The following is a 20,196-nucleotide window of genomic DNA, read 5'->3' on the forward strand; positions in this document are numbered from 1 at the left end:
CAGACCATCTCAAAAGCCTGCGAAGAACGTCGAAGCTAAGCTTTGTCTCTGCTGCAGGGAGTAGGAACTAAGAGCTGACTCTAAATTCTCAGATTTAGCTTAAAACTGGCTAGATTTGGCCAGTTTAAATTCTAATTCTGTTTTCTAAATTTTCAGATTTGGTTTGAACCTGGTAAGTTAAAATCTACTCGAACAGTGACAACCCTCACAAATAGAAGAAAGTTTCTGATTAATAGGATTGTCTGAAAAATGTTTTGAATGTTTAAATCTTATATTCTACCTACCAAAGCATAGCGCACTTCGATGTATTAATTTCTATTCAAAATAATTTTACGACACACGAAAACCATGTAGGTAATAGTATCCGTGATAAATACCATCCATTACATGATGCAGCCCGACCAACCATCCACCCCATCAACCATCCGTCCAATGATGCATACCATCCATTTGCATCCAGGAAGTTCATTATCAGCTTAAAAAGTTGTTTGTAGCAATACATGTATTTATTAATGTATGTCATCATCATTTTCTAACTTGGAAATAGGCGCTTTTAAGGAATTTTTAAACTCATATTTAAGTGCTTCAACCAAATTTTATTAAAGTTTTTAAAAAATGTTATTGTTCAAAGCTTGTAGTAACGGAATAAAAGCTCTTAAAATACTTAGCGTAATCAAATGCTTGAAGCAATCTATTCAGGAAATAAACTGCTACTCTAAAAGTAGCCTTGAAAACATCTTAAATAAACTACTCTTCGGAAAATATTATAAATGCTTGTTTAGAAAATTTTCGCACTTGTTACTCAACAGATTCGAAGTTTATATTGGGTTCGTAAAGTCTTTTTTTTTTTATCACAAAATATGCGTCGAAATTCATAAATGCGCTTTTACTCGGTGGAAAATCAGCTCTTCATTTTACTAATTGATCGTGGGTTATTAAAGAGATTAATTAATGTTACATTTAAAGTGATAACGGTCTGGTCAATACTTTTATTGATTCGAATTTGTCTGGAACGTTTTCGGTTTCCATTTTGTAGTGCTAATTGTACTGCTTATTATGTACTACAAAATGATTGATTCTCAAGAAAATATAATTATTCTTAACGATAAATAACTGATATTGCCATCCATTAGAAAACTCACTTATTGTGGTTATGCAGCTATGCTAGAATTTATTATGTTTAGTTATCATTCTTTCTTTCTAAATTTAGCAATCGTTTAATGGCAGCAGTGAAAATTAAAAAAATTACATGGCTTACAGTTGAACAGCTTTCACTTTAAAAAAAAACATTTAACCGTTTGCGATAGTATGACTATTAATATACGCGGAATAATTACATTTAGAACTGTAAAATAGGCTTGCGCAATTAATATGCAACTTTTTTTTTAATTGGAATACTTTTAAGTACAGTAATCGAGAATGTGGATGTTACTAAAGTCGTTAGAAAAAAAAAAGACTAAAGAAAAGTTTTTATGCAAGTAAAGCACTAATCTATGTACTAAACATCTAAGACAAAAATAAGTAATTTAGTGTTACCAACAAAATCATTGTATTTATTCAAGACAACGTGCAAAACATTAAGGTCACATCGAAAACAAATTACAAATTACATTACACTTTGATGAGTTGTTAATTCGGTAAGTGAAATTAACACAAAGCTCGTAATTTTTAAGGTATTCAAAACAGAACACTTTTCGAATGTTTATGGTTTGTCCTGTTTGGAAGCTCTTGTAAACGAAGAATCGTCCGGGAACACTGTACTTTATGCCTGCCCGATGCTTCGCTGAGGATACCTCCTTCTGAATGGGAAGATATGTAAGTTCCAGAAGTCTGAGACATACCACGAGCTCGACAAGTGTATCTGTAATTTGGATTTCGGCGGATAACGGATCTCATGTACGCTTTTCTTAACGCTTGTTGTACCTAGAATAGAGGCAAAAATACAAATAATCCTTTTACAAAAGTATGGAAGCTTTACATCCTCATACATATAATAGACAATTACTGATCGAGTAACGCTCCTGACATTACAAACTATTAAACTCGCGCCATATCCTCATATATATATAATAGCCAATTCACTGATCGAGTAACGCTTCTGACATCATCAACGATTAAACTTGCGCCGTATCATGACTATTTGATAATATTTTTTAGTAATGTTTGACAGGGCAGGAAAATTATTATTTCTATTTTTTTTTTTTTTTTTTTTGACAAGGCTGAACTGGATGCGGTAACTTAACTGTTTTATTGGTAAGACTGTCATTAACTCTATCTACTGGAGTTTAGGGTTAGTCCACTAGAGTTAGGGTTAAAATTTAAACTATCAAAATATTACTAATCAGGTAATTGCTTCGTTCAAATGTAGAAACCATTTCCACCCGTCATTCCTTCATTCTTGTTTTTCTAGTTTTCAATACAAGACTTTAAATTTGTTGCATAAGTTAGCAAAAAAGAAAGTGAACTTGTTTATACCGGTTGTAGCAGAAGTAACTCCCACATTTCAAATGTGAATAACAGAGCAATGACAAAAGCATATTGAAAGATGTTTTTATACTCTTAAATAATAATATTTACAGTTTATGTTACATACTCTGAACAATTTCGTTTTGAAGATGAAATCGTACAATGCCCACCATTGTATTATGCTTTTATGAAGCTTCTGTTATAAATTCTGCGATACCTTAAAGGAAAACAGAGGTAATACAAGGAGTCCGAAAAGTGCTTGACACATTTTAAGAATTTATAGAAAGGCAACAAACTATCGTATGAATGTGCGGTTTGCGCCTAAACAGTTCACACCTTCACACAGGGGCGGATTCAGGGGAGGGCCAAAGGGTCAGCTGACCCCCCGTGACTAGAATTTTACTATGATTGTTACTAATTTTCAAATTTTTAGATTCGGAAAAATAGTACATGGAGTTAATGTTAACCTGTTTTTTTGCTTCGTTCTGTAAGGTATTTTTTCTCAGTGCGTCACAGTTCAAAGGATTGACTGGGTTCGTATGCATGGGCAATTGATATTTTCAGTTTTTTGTTCTTTTTCAAATAGCAGAAGCATCTCTAATGAGCTCAATCATTGAAAAATTGTAGGGAGGGAGTATTTGAATGTCTTTCTATCTCATTGAGGGAGGGGGGGAGGATGGGCATCCCTACTTAAGAGAAGCTTTTTTACATAGGAAGTATAACGCTGGCTATTGAAACTTGACCCCCCTCACAAATAGTTCTGAGAATACGTTGCGACATCGCAAAAAAATAAAAACCAGCTGATGTGTGCATTACATGACTTCCTTTTACGCCAATTTAATGATAATAGCGCCTTGGAGTAAGCAAGGAAACACTCAATATTTTCACCCCTAGTTTCTTGCGAGCCGAAGCAAAAAAACGTTTTACACAGCTTTATTTCCCCATTATTGGTAATTTTAATGTGATTCAGTGGTGATTCAGATTTCAACTCTTGAAATATCACCAACATTGGCCAAATTGAAACCAGACTTAAAAATTAAAAAAAAAAAAAATCGCCAAATTTTTTGCCAAGTTGGCGACAAAACTTGGCGTCCAAAAGCTTGGCGATATATCGCCAAGTGTTTGACAAATTATAACACCACTTGAGTTAGCATTGAAATTAACGATGATTTCCTCCCCCCTCCACAAAAAAGATGTAAAAGATCTCCTGAGGAACATCCGAATGCAACCAAAAGGGAAGGTACACAACAAGACCCCACTAGGAGTCTACTTACCGAATTTCACTTTTTTAGGACGTACCGTTTTTGAGTTATGCGAGATACATACGCACATGCGTACATACATACATACGCACATACGTACATACACACATACGCACATACATACGTACATACGGACGTCACGAGAAAACTCGTTGTAATTAACTCGGGGATCGTGGAAATGTTTATTTCAGGTGTCTGTATGTTCCTAGGCATATATCCACGTGTGGTCGGGTCGAAAAAAAAAAAAAAAAAACTGAACATTCATTGGGAGTGATCAAAATGGAAATCAAGGCCGATTTTTGAGTGAAATTTTTTTTGCGAATACCATACTTCCTTTTTTGTAAAAGGAAGTAAAAAAAAAATAATAAGTAATCTCTGTATTGTCACGGTAAGAAAAACAAACGTCATGTGAGGTGTTTGATCGAACTACATCTAAACGGTACTTAATTTCATCGCATGTGCACCAACGTACACACATTACACTCTGGAAATGAAAAGTATTGCTTTCTGTTAAATAAAATGGATAAACACCTCACACCTCACATGACGTTTGTTTTTCTTACGGTGACGATACAGCGATTACTTATAACTACACGTTTTTATTTTTTTTCTTCTTCTTTTTCTCATCTTTCATTGTTTTTACGATGTCATAAACTTTTTTTGAAACAGAAATATTAGGGAGCAAACCGCATTTTCATACGATAGTTTGCTGCTTTTCTCTGAATTTTTAAAATGTCCCAAGGACTTTTCGGACACACTGTATTGTTAGGATTTCTTGATGAGGACAATTTTCACTTCTTGTAAGGTTCTCGTCTTACTTTCGTAGGCAGAATTCCAAAGATCGAGATGTTGAGAACGTGATGGGATATAAAATGTAACTTTGTAATGAGGTTGCGTGCTCCAAAAACAATTGATCCATCGTTGTTCCAAAATCAACTACAGTACACCATACAGTAATATATTGCTTGTTAAGGGGTCACTTATAGACAAGTAGAGGGCTGTTTTTTGGCCTAGTTCCGGAAATTATGTCAGTTAGCGCAATCCGACAAGTGTCGTGTCGTTGACCAGACAAATGTTCACGGTTTTTGTCACTCATACTAATGTGGCTTGTCGTACGGGTAAACAGTAATGTAAATTTCATTCCAGGGTAAGTAACCATACTCTATTCAAGTCTATTCAAGTCAATGTCTAATGCTCTACCATTAGCAGCAGAGAGGCTGAGGTTGTGTTTGTTATGGAGGGAGTTGCCATCAATCGATCGAGGCCAAAAGTCCGGTTCTTGCCCTTAAGAGCTACTGCATTTCTTAGAAGTGGTTTATCTCTGCTTGGTGTACTGCTGGCTAAGCGAAAGGTGCTTGGGTCTCTCAAGTTGCAATTGAGGGCTGAGATGGGGAAAACAGAAAGTCACAAGTTTTGAGCGTTTCATTTTTTAAAAAATTTCTTTAATTTAATATTTTTTTAAGGAAAAAAAAACACTAGACGCTCAAGCCAATGACATGGATGGAATAAAGAGGATGCCAATCGGCAAAAAGTTTTTATTTTTTATTTATTAGCGATGGAAGATGGCACTTGTACGTAATGCGCGACAAATGGCCTGCCATTTTTTGCTTTTGCAATAAAATTTATTTTTTGTGACTTAACTGTTTTTCCCATGTCAGCCCTTGAATTAGTAAGCAGCAACAACAATAGAAAAAAATATATACCTTTTGTTAAGGGTACATTCCAAAGATCGTAATAGAGAAATAAAAAGCAATTAAAAATAAGAAGTTAAGACAAGTTACGTCATTTTAATCACTTTGCAGAAACAATCACCACTTAAGAAATAACATTGAAAAGATTCCACGAATTTCTAAAGTGGAATTTAAAAAAAAAAATTGTAGAAGATTTTAAAGTTATTGAAATAAACACATAACAAGGCAGTAGAACCAGTTAAAAAACATCAACCAAGGGATACCAAACTAATCGATAACAAACAACGATGACAAAATTAAAAGCAGCCTTCGTATGACATTAATAAACATATTATGTATTCAGTAAATTACCGCCCAATAGCCAGGGCTAAAGCAGAAATACATGAAATACACCGCCAGTTCAGTCATTTCCAGCCGAGGACTGCAGTTTCGTGCTTATTAGCACTTATCAGCCCGGCATAGGAAAGGGACTGAGCTGGAGATGGAAAGCACTTTAAGGAAGCCAAGAGTGCCAAACAAACTGGTAGCTAATATAGAATTAGCGCAGACCAACGGGCCAGTTTTTGCGATTTGTATTGTTCGCTAATAGTTTTACATGATTAAAGAAGCGCACTTTGTCAGTATTTGCTTAATATTACTGTTTTTAGCACAGTGTTTAAATTTATCGTCGATAAAATAAATTACTAACTGATCCGTGCTAAGCATTCGCCCTCGAAATTTATTGACTTTTGTAAAAATGTCATATAAAAACACCCTCAGTAAAAATTCATACTCGCTAGGTAGAAAATCATAGGATTCAATAATTCGCGAATATCATTGCAGTCATGACTTAAGAATAGTTCAGAATGAAGGTTGCATCAAGTAGTCAAAAAAACGAAGAGCATTCTCACTGCATAAATTTTAACGTCTAAAATCTAAGCAAAATGTGTACTTTAAACATGCTATAACGGCAGGCCACTCGAAGGCTCGACCCCGGAACCATTCGGTTGAAAGCTGAATGATCTACTGACTGAGCTATCCGGGTTTCTCTTGAGAAGGTCCACGTAGGAAGTTTGTAATCCATTAAAAAGCACATCAATTAAATGACATCTTCTTAGATGATTTCAAATCTCAAATTTAAGATAAGCGGTATGTTTTTAGATCGCGGGTCTATTTTTCACTTTTATCCGGCACAGTAAGCTTTAAAATGAGGGGAAAATCGTGGAATTCGATAAAGAAATAAGGAAGAACCCGCAAAATGATAGAAAACAGGCTATAAAAATAATATATAAGGTATACAAAAGTATTTTCCTTCGCTTGTCTTGAGTCTTATTGATATAGATTGTGAATCAAACGAAGAAACAACGATTTGGATAAAAATAACATGTTTCACCAAATTGCAGTTTTAAACACTGAAATGCAAAACTCCTACAATTAGCATTATATTTCACGAAAGAAACTGCACTACTTACGTCATTGTTCATGAAACAATAGAGAACAGAAACCAAAAGTCCCTGCAAAATTTAAAATATTTTGTTACATTAAAAAAAAAAATAACGCTGCAAGATTAAACATTAAATAGAACGTAGGTAAACAATTATACCAAAAATAGCATATTCGCTCATAAATAAGACTAGAAAACGCAGCGTTGTAGTTTGTTTTTTAACTGTAAAGAGGCAGTTATCGTTCTGATGTTGAAAAATACAGCACATGTGTGATTTAATTGTACTAATTTTATTATGATAATTTTTATTTCGTTAGTACTTTGTAGAGCAAAATCGTTACATTAGAGCGAAAACGAAAATTAAATCATTTAGTTCACTTTATCGATAATAAACATTCGGTTGTCTCTAATGGGGGTACAAATTGGTTTCTCACTTATTTCAGGGAAGATTTAATAAGGACACCATTCGTAATTAACGTTTCTATGCACTTAAAATTGCACCATATTGTACAAAGAATATGCAATCCGAAAGAAATAGACAAAAAACAGGGGAAAGGAGATCAACAGAACTAAATGCAAATTAGCGCAGTATTTTTTATGAGAATATAACATACGATAATATTTATTACATGAGACAAAAGTTTTTCTCGTTTATAATTTAGCTTTTACGAATTTCATTCGTCATGCATTGGCAGCGGATCATGAAGTTTGCTATCTACCAATCACAAAGTAAATAAAAAAAGTTAAATTGAAAGCAGTAAGCAATCTTGGATGCTCAAAAATACTGCATGTGTATACGTTATTCCTTAGCTTTATATTTTTACAACTAGCCATTATTTTGTTTAAACTAGTTTTTGTCTTTAATTTTAAGTCATATAAGATAATGTATGCAGTTTGTTTATAAAGTCTTTCAGTGATGAAGGAAAAAAAAAAAATTAAGCTATGCACAATTATTTTTTTTTTTTTTCATCCTCATCTCATTAAGTCCTCCCCTTTCTAATTCTGCACAATATTAGCTAAAGGCATTTATATGGCGCAAAACTCGAAACCTGAAAATGGCGTCTATGATCGGTGAGACTCACGAGTGATGAGCAACAGAAATTTTGATTTTAACACATATTACCGATCCTGATATGGAAGATTATGTCCATATAAAGACATTTTACGACCAAACTTTCACCCCCTTAATCCCCCAGGAGGTCAGTTCTGGCAAAACGTGTGCCAGGACGCGATGTTAAACAACATGTAGCGGCTCCGAACCACGAAAAGTGTACACATAGAAGTGAGAAATACATTTGTGAAAAGAAAAACTTTTGGGATAAGGATCAAAATATTATGAAACAAATTAAAAAAAGTTGTTTAAATCTAAAATAGTTTTTTTCTGAATCAATTTTCTTTATCACTGCAAGAATTTAAAAACATCATGTACTTAAATTCTCTGATATATTTAATTGATGTCTTGAGAAGTAAATATGTCCTTTTATCCCATAATAAAACTTTTGTACTGATTCCATTTGAAAGTCCTACATCATCCTCGTTAAAAGTATAGTTATGTGAATAAGAAAATGTATAAAAATTTTCGTTAAGATTGCTTCCACTACCGGCGACGAACTTTCTTTTAATGATAAAATGAATGACATCAAATTAGGAGCCAGAAAATGAAGTTTTTTTTTTCAATTCCACGTAAACTCAATGGTGGTTTTCGCAACATCATTATCATTTAAAAATTAATTACATAACTTATGTCTGACATTTAGACATTAAAAATGGCTTAAGCTAGAAGAAAATTTCGGCTTTCTATCTTTTTTTTTTGTAATAAACTTGTTTTTTGTCTAGTACAGATAATTAAATAATTCCCTACCAATTAGTAAAATTAGTGAAGTTGAGAAAAAGTACTTATTTTACTTAGAACTATTAATTATATTTATTTATTTATTTATTTTTTTTACAGAAAATTGATTGCTCTTAAAATTACTTTTATTAGTATGTGTCTCCCAATTAGCATAAAAAGCTGAAAACTATTTTCTAAAGTAATTATGAGCAGACAAAAAAAAACAACTATGTATTTCATAACCAAGCTCCAACAAATCTCTGGTGCTATGTTCTCTGAACGACTAAAAAATGAAAAAAATCCGCCGGCGACCTTTCTGAACGGGAGATAAAAAAATTCAATGTGAATCTATTTTTTAATCTACAGTATTTTTATTTTTCTTGTTGTTTAAAAATTCCCAGTCAAGTGATATTTTCAAGTAAAATAGTTCAGTCGCGACCATTTGTAACGAAGTCGAAGGTACCAAATAAAAATTTTTGTTATGCCATAATTTCGATATGCAAAGTTGAATAATACACTTTAAAACATGAAGAGCAGAAGTGTGTGTAAACTAATGTAATAAAATTAAATAAATAAAGTTTCAAATTTAGTTTAGAACTGAAATATGTAGTATTTAAACATTAATTAAAAAAAAATCCGATTTACAAGCAAACAGAGTGGTGCTTAACATATGTACAGCTTAAATGCATTTAATGCATTTTTGTATCTGCCGAAGCACCTAAACTGAACAAGAAAAATGTCTTTTTGATTCTTTTTTTTTTTCAAATATTTAAAATTGTTGAAGAAATGTCAGTGAGGTACACGGTAAGGTTTTCTTTTCTTTCTTTATTATTTCTGTATTAAGTTTCGTTTTTTCCCCCTCATTTCTATTATTTAGTTTATTAATCTTATTTTTTTTAAATTGTAGAATTAAGTACAGAGCTAAACGATGTGTAAATAAGTCATTTCAAACTGAACTTTCATATAAACTCGAAGAAATATTTTGTCAGGCGCTTAAAAAAAATTTCTTCGATACCTAGGATTTTGTAGTTTTTTCTCGGACAATGGGGAAAAAAATTTAAAACTAATTTACTATTCTTTCACGTTTTTAAAACTATCATATAAAAACCAAAAATTCATTCATTTTCAAGATGAATACTTAATTGAGTCTATGTCATGTTTATGAATAAGGTAATGTTCGTAGATCAAAACATTTCCTCCACTTTGAAACATTTCCCCCGCTGAGTAGGGGTACTAGGGATCGAATCCCATTGTTAATTTGAGAAAAGAGGATTTAAATTGTTGTCCTGTAGAGCAATCTATTGATTATTGTAACATCAGTCGTAGTCTTACCGAGTAGCCTAAAGGTTATTTTCTCGGGATTTTCTTCCCTAAATAAGTGTTAAGCATTTTTGGAATAGAAAAGCTTTTTGTTCCCAACGTTCACGCTAATTATGATTATGTAATTAACTAAACATAATTTTAGGAAATAATTTTGGAAGACTGAACTGATTGGATTAAATGGGCTTTGGCATTGCTTACTTTAAACTTAACTGCTTTATTTCTAAATTTTTTAAAAGATCTTTCTTGAAAGTAAAAAAACAAATCCAGCAGCGAGTATTTAGAATTTCTCTTGAAAAATAGAGTTCTGCTTTTTCTTTTTTTTTCTTCTTTTTTCTCATATTTCATTATTTGGAAGGAATGTTTATTGAAAATGTTGGTGCAAATAAAAAAAAAAATGTGAAAGATAAATGAGAATGCTATTTTGTTAATCGGGAAAAAAATTGCGCAAACATTTTTTTTACGGATTACTTACTTTCAATTCAGTTTTCTAATTTTGAAGTTGCCGGAATGGTGGAATACGTTTGCGAAGATAAGAAAATAGAGCAGTTTTTTTATATCAACAAATTCACTCTTCATGCCTCTTAGTAACATTAATAAAAAATTTCCAGTAAATGACTCACACACCATTTTTTTTTTGGCGACACATAATAATAATTTTCATTTAGAAATGCATGATAGATTTTAAAACTCTTTCATTTGTTGAAGTAAATCTTTTGCTTATGAAATCTTCCGATAGCTTCTTACGAAAGAATCAAAGAATCAAATAATGATTTGTAAAAACTAAAAAAGCCAATCATTAACATTTTTGAATAACAAATAACGCTTATGTTAGTGAGGGAAGAAATGCGAACATGATTTTTTTTACAATAATAACAAGTAGTATGGAAAAAAAATAATAAGCAATTCCTACTTAGGTCAACAAAGAAAAAAATTTATTTTACTTAATTTTGATATGTATATACTTGTAACACCTAAGCTTATATTAATGGGCTATTAGTGGTTAAAAATGGTTAGGTGTTATAAAACTGAAATTAATTGATTAAATGTATTTCTTTTATGCTGAACTTTTTGCTTCCCTCCACTAGTCAACTTGAAATATTGTTTTGAACCGTAATAGTAGTAGTTTTTAAAAATAATGTGATTGAATTTTTAACAAACTTTCTATACTGAGATTGAAAGATACAGAACCTGAGACGACTTGATGACTGCGTTGACTATCATGTAGATTTCCTCTAACTTTCCGTTGTCTTTTGGATTGATGCAGAACAACAAATGTGGTATCCCAAGTAAAGGAAATAGTAAAAGTGTTGCTTTCATCGCTTTTCTGAAAGAAAAAAAGGGATAAATGAATTAGTTTCATTTTTTAAGCCAAATATTTAACCTAATTTTGTATACATTTCCATGGTTTCCTGCAGCGTTCAGTAAAATAAATGAATGATGATAAACAAATGAATTAGTACATGAAATACACCGCCAGCTCAGTCATTTCCAGCCGAGGACTGCAGTTTCGTGCTTATTAGCACTCATCAGCCCGGCATAGGAAAGTGACTGAGCTGGAGATGGAAAAACCTCTTAAGGAAGCCAAGAGTGCCAAACAAACTGGTAGCCAATATAGAATTAGCTCAGACCAGACGAGTGACCGAAACAATGGTTCGGTTCGACTCGAACATTGAAGGCAAGGCATGGTATATTCAGTAAGTTACCGCCCATTAGCCAGGGCTAAGGCAGAAATACATGAAATACACCGCCAGCTCAGTCATTTCCAGCCGAAGACTGCAGTTTCAAGAGGTTTTTCCATCTCCAGCTCAATCACTTTCCTATGCACGAAACTGCAGTCCTCGGCTGGAAATGACTGAGCTGGCGGTGTATTTCATGTATTTCTGCCTTAGCCCTGGCTAATGGGCGGTAACTTACTGAAAATGAATTAGTTTCATTTTTTAAGCCAAATGTTTAACATAATTTTGTATAATTTTACATGGTTTCGTGCAGCGCTCAGTAAAATAAATGAATGATGATAAACAAATGAATCAGTTTAATTTTAGAAGCCCAATATTTAACCTAATTTTGTATAATTTTCCATGGTTTCGTGCAGTAAAAGAAATGAATGATGATAAACAAATGAATTAGTTTGATTTTTTAAGCCAAATATTTAACCCAATTTTGAATAATTTTCAATGGTTTCGTGAAGCGTTGAGTAAAATAAATCCTCGCTGCTTCATTAGTACGCTGAATATGTATTTGTTTATTTATTTAGTTATTATTTAAGCACATTTTCTGCTGAAGGAAGGCCTCTTTTTGTCATTGTCCCCTATATTGTGGGAAGATGAACTGTGGTTAAGTGAGAGCAATAAGCAATTCATTTCACACAACGAGCCCGTTCTGATCTCGATGGCTTATTTATCAAATGGTAGCTGCACCATCAAATTGATCAACATTAACGTTCAGATAATACCTTTTACTTTAAATTTCATTAAAATTTTAAAGCATTATCCAAGTGACCAGTAAATGAAAAAAAAGTATAAAAATGTATAATGGAAGTTTAAGTTTAAAATTATAAATTTTAACCATCTAAAAATATTTAATAGGAGATGGGATATATTTTTTTACAGTTGATAATGCTAAAACAATTAATTGAATACTTAAATGAGTTTTATTATGCACTAGTGGCACCTGCACGGGTTTGCCTGTAGTAGAAAATTGAAAGGTCTTTTGTTTCGCCTGTATATTTACAAATAATGTATGATAAATTTCTCGCCAATTGGCTTGCCCACGTTATGGTTCCACATTATGATAACTTGGTAATTTACTCGTCCATCTTATGATAATTTTGTTCAGGAAAATGTTTTTAAAATTGAAATAGAAAAAGAACAAAATCGAATTTTCGAAAAATTGCATCGAGGTGCACGCCCCCATGCTACAAGCTAATTCTGTGCTAAATTTCATGAAAAACGGCAGAACGGTCTAGGCGCTATGCGCGTCACAGAGATCCGGACAGAGAGAGATCCGGACAGACATCCAGACAGAGAGACTTTCAGCTTTATTATTAGTAAAGAAAAGATAAAAAAGAAAGAAAAATTTCGCTAATTCTTCATTAAAAAAAAAAAAAAGAGTTCTAGTGCTATATCATTCAAAAAAGAATTGCTATGACGGTTTACCCCAGTTTTACTGACGTTTAAAATGTCTTCCTCCGCTAAATAAATCAAAAGGTAATATTGAAACTGAAAAATAGGTGGGAAGGCGATTTCGGGTCGGCAAGACTGATGGAGACACCGTTGTGACACTCTGTACCTAAAGTAATCGTAAGAATCAATAGAAATATCATAAAGGACATTCTTGGGGGTAATAATTAGAGAAACATGAAAAGTAGGTTAAACATTATGCCCCTTGTCCTAGTAAGGCAATAGATACAATTGCATTTATGCCATATTATAGAAAGAGTCAACTATACCGTTATTACCAAATGTGTTCTAATAAAAGAAGAAATAACAACGTCAAAAAAGCACAAATTGCAGATTACTGCAAAGACATCCGACCGGATGTCATTTCATCCATAACTTGACTTAGGCGCATGAGGCCGCTAGCGTGGCATTCCATCCCGACCGGTTTAATGCCGCCTCCCTGGCATTCCCTCAGCTTGACCAACCAAAGGCATTTCTTTCTTGTATGGCCATCTGACGCCAGGTTAGTTTTGGACGCCCGCGCTTCCTTTTGCCATCAGGGGTTCACGTGAGAGCAGTTCTTGTAGGAAGAACTGCTTGTTCTTGCAGTATGTCTTCATCTATAAGCTCATTACTTTTGCATTGAAAAAGGCGTTCCCCGTAACACCGAAACACGTGTCTGCAGTAATCTGCAATTTGTGCTTTTTTGACGTTGTTATTTCTTCTTTACTGTTCAACACAAAGGTATTTATTTATCTTGTCTTCTAATTGTTCAGACTCATTATACGCGGTTCTTTATACCAGGAATTAAATTCGCTTTTTCTGTCGCTATATCGAATGTGAACATTTTCTTAACTTAAAAGGAAAGGTATTTGCTTAGTTTTCAAACCTATTAAGAACGCGATGTCTCGTCACTACACAAGGTCGTTAGAACACGAGTCAAATGTAGTAGCCATAATTGTTTCGAATATGTTTTTAAACTTTCAGCAAAAAATCTGTTTAGTTTTGTTTATTTTTTTAATAACAGAAAAATGGTGAGTAATAATTATGCGTCTATTTTTTTTTTTTGCTGTTTTTAAAAGTCATGTAACTAAAAGGAAGGTAAATGTTCGTTTTTCCGGTTTGGTACTAATACAAATATAATTAAAAAGAGAGAGAGAGAAAGAGAGAGCTATACACTACAGTGGGAAGGTGAAGCTCAGTATCTGCAGAAATCAGGTTTTGAGATATTTGAAGAAATCCACTTTGGATTTCATACTAACAATGAGAAATGTTTTAATTTCACGTTTTTTTTCGTGCGTTATTTTCAGCGAAAATCAAATAAATAAGCAAGCTTAGTTATACAATAAAGCTAAAGTACAAGATACGACAAAACTGCAAAAAAATAAATAAAGAAATAAAAAAGAAAAATAATTTGCAGACACTGCGCTTTACCTTCCCACGGCAGCACAGTTTCAGATTTCCACCATTCAGATCTTTGTATGCCTTTCTGTTTTTGAGAATAATGTAGGGAATGTAACGCGAAGAAACTGAAGTGTGTTAGGGATAGTGCTGGAGAAAGGGGTGACGAGAGGGTGGATCCAAGTCCTACCTACGCCCACAGGTGTTAATGGTTGGCAGCGTATGGGGCCAAGGACAATATTTTTGCTGCGCTATTCCATCATAAAGGGCGCACCTCACTTGCGTGGTCTCCGCCGAGAAGTGGGCGTGGCGTTTCGACACTAGTACACGGATGATGTCCACCAGGAAGACACTGTTTACCTAGATGTGAGAAAAATTGCTTATTAAACACACATAAAAGACAAATATTTCATTCAGGATAATTACTTATGCATTGTTTACTTTGATGTAAATAGAAAAACGCTAATTCTTTTGTAGCTAAGTAACCCTTGTCGGTCCAGGTTCAAAGCAGTTGTCCCTTTCAGCCTCTTGATCGGCCATGCTTTTCTAGCATATCACCTTGACAGAATGAATATGTGTGAAAGCCCAACATGAACGCTCTGTAATCTGAAAAAGGACATGGACTCAGCTCATCTTTCTGTGTGCCTTGCACTTTTTTCTTCGACTATGCATGGCCGTTACTGGGAGGCTCGGGCCCTAATAAGCTAAACTTGTTACTTTATCACTTTTTTAGTTTTTTTTTTTTAAATTTTCATCTCTAAGTTTGTTTTTATTTTATTTTAGTTGTAGCCTGCCATTGGAAATTGAAAAACAAAATTGTATGTACGCCTATAGTTATTGTATACTTGCTTATTATATAAACCTACTTAATAAAAAGTAAGTGTACACAAACTTAATAAGAACACCTTGTTAAACATCATAAAAGCAAAAACAGTTTGCTTAGAATTAATACTTAATCACTGTTTACTTGAATTGAAAAGTAAAATGTTGACCCTAGTCAGTAAGACCACCTAAGTAAGCGTAAGTGTTCACTGTACTATACTTTCTTATGATATAAGTGCACTGATATAAAAAGTCCCCCCCCCCCGTGTAGAGGGTAGTAACAGTCCATACCTGGATATAAAATATCATTCTAGGATTGGCAACATGTGTTAAAGGTAAAGAACAGAATTGGTGCGCCCGAATGCTACTAAGATCACCTAATTGAACATCATAAAAACTTAATATCTCACTAAGAATAACTGAGCATTACTCATTAGGAATGCTTGATTTTTTTTATTTCAAATTTTTTAATTTTCCAAATTTGACTACAGTCCATTTAAAACAACTTTGATACACTCCTGATATAATTTACGCTTCTTCATAATCCTTAGTTTATTTGACTTAGAAAAAAATAACTATACTGTCCAACCACGGATTGTATGGAATTTTCGAAACTCCAGATAAGACGAATCTATCTGAATGAGGGGGGAAAACAAAAATTTGATGCCAGTATTCCGTTTATTTGAATGACACTCTGCTTCTGCAAAAGCTGGCTTCGCTAAAAAATAATAGATTCGTCCATTTCCAGCTGTAAAACGGATGTTTGTCTTTCGATACAATCCGTGGTCAGACAGTATGTCCTAGTAATGCATTCTTATGGCGAGACTATTAAATAAATTTTATGCTCTGAATGATTTTGAAACATATTCTATGCCATAAAAAGTATGAAGTGATGCAAAGTTATCCAGAATTTCATTTTTTATATAAGTTATCAAAATAGTTTTAATGTAATTTTATGCTAAGCTAAGAAGGATCTCTGCCATGGAAAGATAAAGCGCAGTATCTACAGAAAAGATATTTTAAGATAGTTGAAGAAACGCGTTTTGGATTCCATACTAGCAGCTGGGAAATGTCAGAACTTAATGTTCTTTTCGTAAATTTTTTTCAGCGGAAACCAAATGAAGAATCTTGTACGATAAAACTTAAAAATAGATACCAAAAATGAAAAGGAAGAAAATAAGGAATTACTGCACTTTACCATCCCACGGCAGAGTAAAAATAATAATCTCTTTGTACCAGTCTGCCTTTTGCTTGGGTTATTATAATTAAATTCAATGTTCTAGTATATAAAATATCCATTTACAGAAAAAAAAATAAGATAACATTTTTTATTTGTAGTTTTGAGTTACTTATTGTGTAAGAAGCACGTCACTTTCCAAATAATATAAAAAGAAAAAACTGAGTATATTCGATTGAAGCTGAAAGTTTCATTGTCTCTTGGTTAGAAAAAAATCTTTTAAATGCACTGTTTGAAACTTTGTTTTTCATTAATTTCTACCTTTATATGTTAACGAACTTTAAATAAAATAAAGAGGGTTATGTGCAGTAACATTTTATTTGAGTAATCCACTGTAAAAAAATCCGAAGCATAACTGATTGCTTACCCGCGCAGTGTTTCGGGGATTTCAAGGGTTTACACCAATTTCCTGTAAAAACAAGTTTTTTATGAAAAAGTTTCTCGAATCTCAACAAGTTAAATGAATACCTGTTTTACACTGCGGAAAAAAACATTTTTGGGTTTAGGGTTTTTTAAGGTTATTTATTATGTATTCATCCTTCCGTTTAGTTACAGCCCCTCCAAATTGACTGACACCCAGTCAAGGGCGAAACGCATTCTATGGATATCGTAGCTTTGGAGGAATTGCTTGCAATTTCGTCTTAGCTTTGGCTATATTTGCTTTAGAAACTTTTCTGGTAAATTAGGAAAAGACCGAGCTATAGCTATATGCAAGTTTTCATGGAAGATTCCTGAGTTATTCTAGAAATATCACTGGCTTCGATTAGGGAATATTTTGTTTTTCTTTTCCAGAAAGATTCCAGGTTAATTTCCGCAAGTTTACTAAACTTCAGCGGGAAACTTTCCTAGTTTGTTCTAGATATGTCATTGGCAGAAATTAGGCATATTGATTGCCCATTATTTTCCATACACGTTTCGAAATTTTTTTATTGCCGGCATTGAGTTTTAAGTAAAATAAAAACTGCATGCAATTGACCTAAGTCAAACGTAATATAAACAGGAATAATCATTTTTTTCAAAGACAAAAGTTCACTTTATTTCATTATCACTGAGTTGAAAATAATTAGCACTAAGCGTTTCTTTTTCTTTTCAAATACAATATTGCCTATTGTATTTTAAAAAAAACCTTTTCATTTCAAAATTTGAAATTGAAAAGAGTTTTTGCTTGTTAGTATTTCTTTTCAACCTTACGGAGATCTGAATAGTATAATACAATGGAGCTAACTTAAAAGCATAGCAACTCAATAAGGATAAAATTGGTTATGAGGGTTGGGGCTAATTACTTCTTTCAAAAAACATGAGAGAGAATGTACTGTCCCAAGATTCAGAAAAGAAAATAATATCTAGAATATGAATGCAGAGAAAAAAAAAAACGCAAACATTTACCACAAACTTATACACAGAAAAATTATGTTATCTGAACAGCTTATCTCAGCTGTGAAGAAGAAAAAATATTTTGGCTTTTTTTTTTGCTTTCCGCTGCAAACATTTATCCGTAAAATATTTTTTTTCCTCATGCGAAGAAGTTTGCTCGTTACAATTATGGCTGCCATTAGTACCCTGTGAACCTCATATTATAGGTGACATCAAAGGTTACTGTGTCTACTTTTTCTTCCGTCGTTAGGGTACTAACAATCTAGTTATGTTCCTGGACAGCTTTCTAAAAGGAAAACTGTCTGAAGTAGGGCGGACAGTCAAAAGTACTACTTTTAGTCACTCAAATTGATAGAATAAGCGGGGGGTGGGGGGGGGGGGGGGGGGGGGGGGGGGAAAACATGGACCAAGAAAAGAACTTTTATTTTCATTGCAGTTATTTTTTTTATTCATTTATTTATTTATTATTATTTTTTTTTTTGTGTCCGATTTTGGAAATAAGTCGTGGTCTTTATAACGTCACAAGTGATGTATTTTGATGCGATACTCCATTGGCGTGATGAATGTACACATTAATGAAAAAAAAAAGTTGCCATTGAGCAGTAATATCACAATGAAAGCAGTAATATCACATAGAAATCACAATGAGAATTTCGAATGCATGCTTTTCTGAAGCAAACATGATTTTCATTACTATCAGTGCGCTAAAAAATTTTTATGTTTATCTGAGGCCAAAATATTGCTCTCTGCGTTAATGGCATCAGTGAATGGTATTTTATCACTTGTGATGTCATGCGCAGAAATGTAAAAAATGAAATTGAATCTACGCACTTACAAAAACATTTTTTAAAAAATATTGAACACTGTCAAATTACTTAAAAAATGGTTTAAAGCTTTTTTTTTCTTAAAAAAGCATGGTTTTTCATAAAAAGAAAAAAATACATTTAAAAGTTTGAAAACGTCACCATGTGAAATTGGGGTCAAAAGAAGACAAGGTTCAGATAGGCCGTGAACATGTTTATTAATTATGCATAGTAATACAGCACATATATAAGAAATCCAGTTGTCCGATGCTCGATAAATTAATCATTGAATTCAAAAATTAAAATCATAACATAGCTCACCACATCGATGAAAATCCACGGTAATCCATGGGAGTAAATAGGTACACATCCCGAGTTACACAATACCCGACGTCGCGGGGGAACACACGCGCACACACACCAACGCCTTGCTTTAAAACATTGCTTTAAAAACTCTGATTTATTCATAAGAGAAAACATGATTGGTAGGAGTAGTTAGTATGTTCAATAGCAAAGATGAAAAAGTTGGTTTGGTTCATGTTATTGCAAGGGGTCGTGTCTTAACCTTTTTAGAAATTATGGTACTAAATGTTAAATTTCTCTTCTAAATCGCTCTCATTCGGAAAGTGGAACGTTTAGGCTGCTCGAAACGGGATGCATGGTTATTTTAGTCATAAATGGTTTTTAAGGTACATGACATAAACTAATGAGTGCAATACTGCCGGGCTAAGAACAAAAATCGTATCTGCACTTTCTATCAAAATTGAGTTACGGACACCGGGTTGTTTATTATCACATATGTTACCTAATCACAATGTTTTAGGATTATATCTCAATGAAAAAAAAAAATAGTTTTTTTTAAATATAAAAAAGTGACATTTGAAACAAACAGATGAAAACTTGAAATGGTTAATTTCTCATTTTGAACTCAGCTGCAGATACGATTTTTGCGCTTTGAACGGCGGAATAGAGGATTATGATCAAAAAAGTACAATGTAAATTTTCTTATTAGTTAATTGATGTGTCAACATATTCATTTAAATACAAAAACTGCGTTAATTAATGAAATATAATATAAGCAGTAGTCTATAGTCAGTTCAAGCTTTATGATGAGTTTAAAGAGCTCTGCATGAAACTCTGTTATTTGATAACTTGACGCACAGTTTCATCCAGTAAATAAACTTTTTTGCAGTAGCAAATGGGATGAAGTATAGCTTATATTTCAAAGAATATATCTCGATCGGTTCATATATGCACACACATGCGCACTTAGATACCATTCTGTTCCACATTAAACTGGAACTTGCTACAAAGCAGTTTGTTTGATGAAGTATGACGGTTCTTTGCTTGCGGAATGTACAAAAAGAAAACCTACCCCCAAAATGGAAAAAAAATCTTTAATTTT

At 33.1% G+C, this 20,196-nt stretch overlaps 1 protein-coding gene across 1 annotated transcript in view; it reads right to left on the reverse strand.

Annotated features, from left to right (window-relative positions):
- Nucleotides 1–1,545: 1,545 nt before the first annotated feature.
- LOC129229934 (calcitonin gene-related peptide type 1 receptor-like) overlaps nucleotides 1,546–20,196 on the reverse strand; it is a 75,739-nt gene continuing 57,088 nt past the window's right edge. Inside the window, exons 7-10 of the mRNA XM_054864316.1 lie at nucleotides 14,830–14,915; nucleotides 11,185–11,320; nucleotides 6,871–6,912; nucleotides 1,546–1,923 (exon numbers count right to left, since the gene is read on the reverse strand). Coding sequence (XP_054720291.1) covers nucleotides 1,678–1,923; nucleotides 6,871–6,912; nucleotides 11,185–11,320; nucleotides 14,830–14,915 — 510 coding nt within the window. The 3' untranslated portion in view covers nucleotides 1,546–1,677. The remainder of the gene's footprint in view (nucleotides 1,924–6,870; nucleotides 6,913–11,184; nucleotides 11,321–14,829; nucleotides 14,916–20,196) is intronic.

The sequence above is a fragment of the Uloborus diversus genome, chromosome 9 (assembly GCF_026930045.1).
Source record: "Uloborus diversus isolate 005 chromosome 9, Udiv.v.3.1, whole genome shotgun sequence".
Taxonomy (NCBI): Eukaryota; Metazoa; Arthropoda; class Arachnida; order Araneae; family Uloboridae; genus Uloborus; species Uloborus diversus.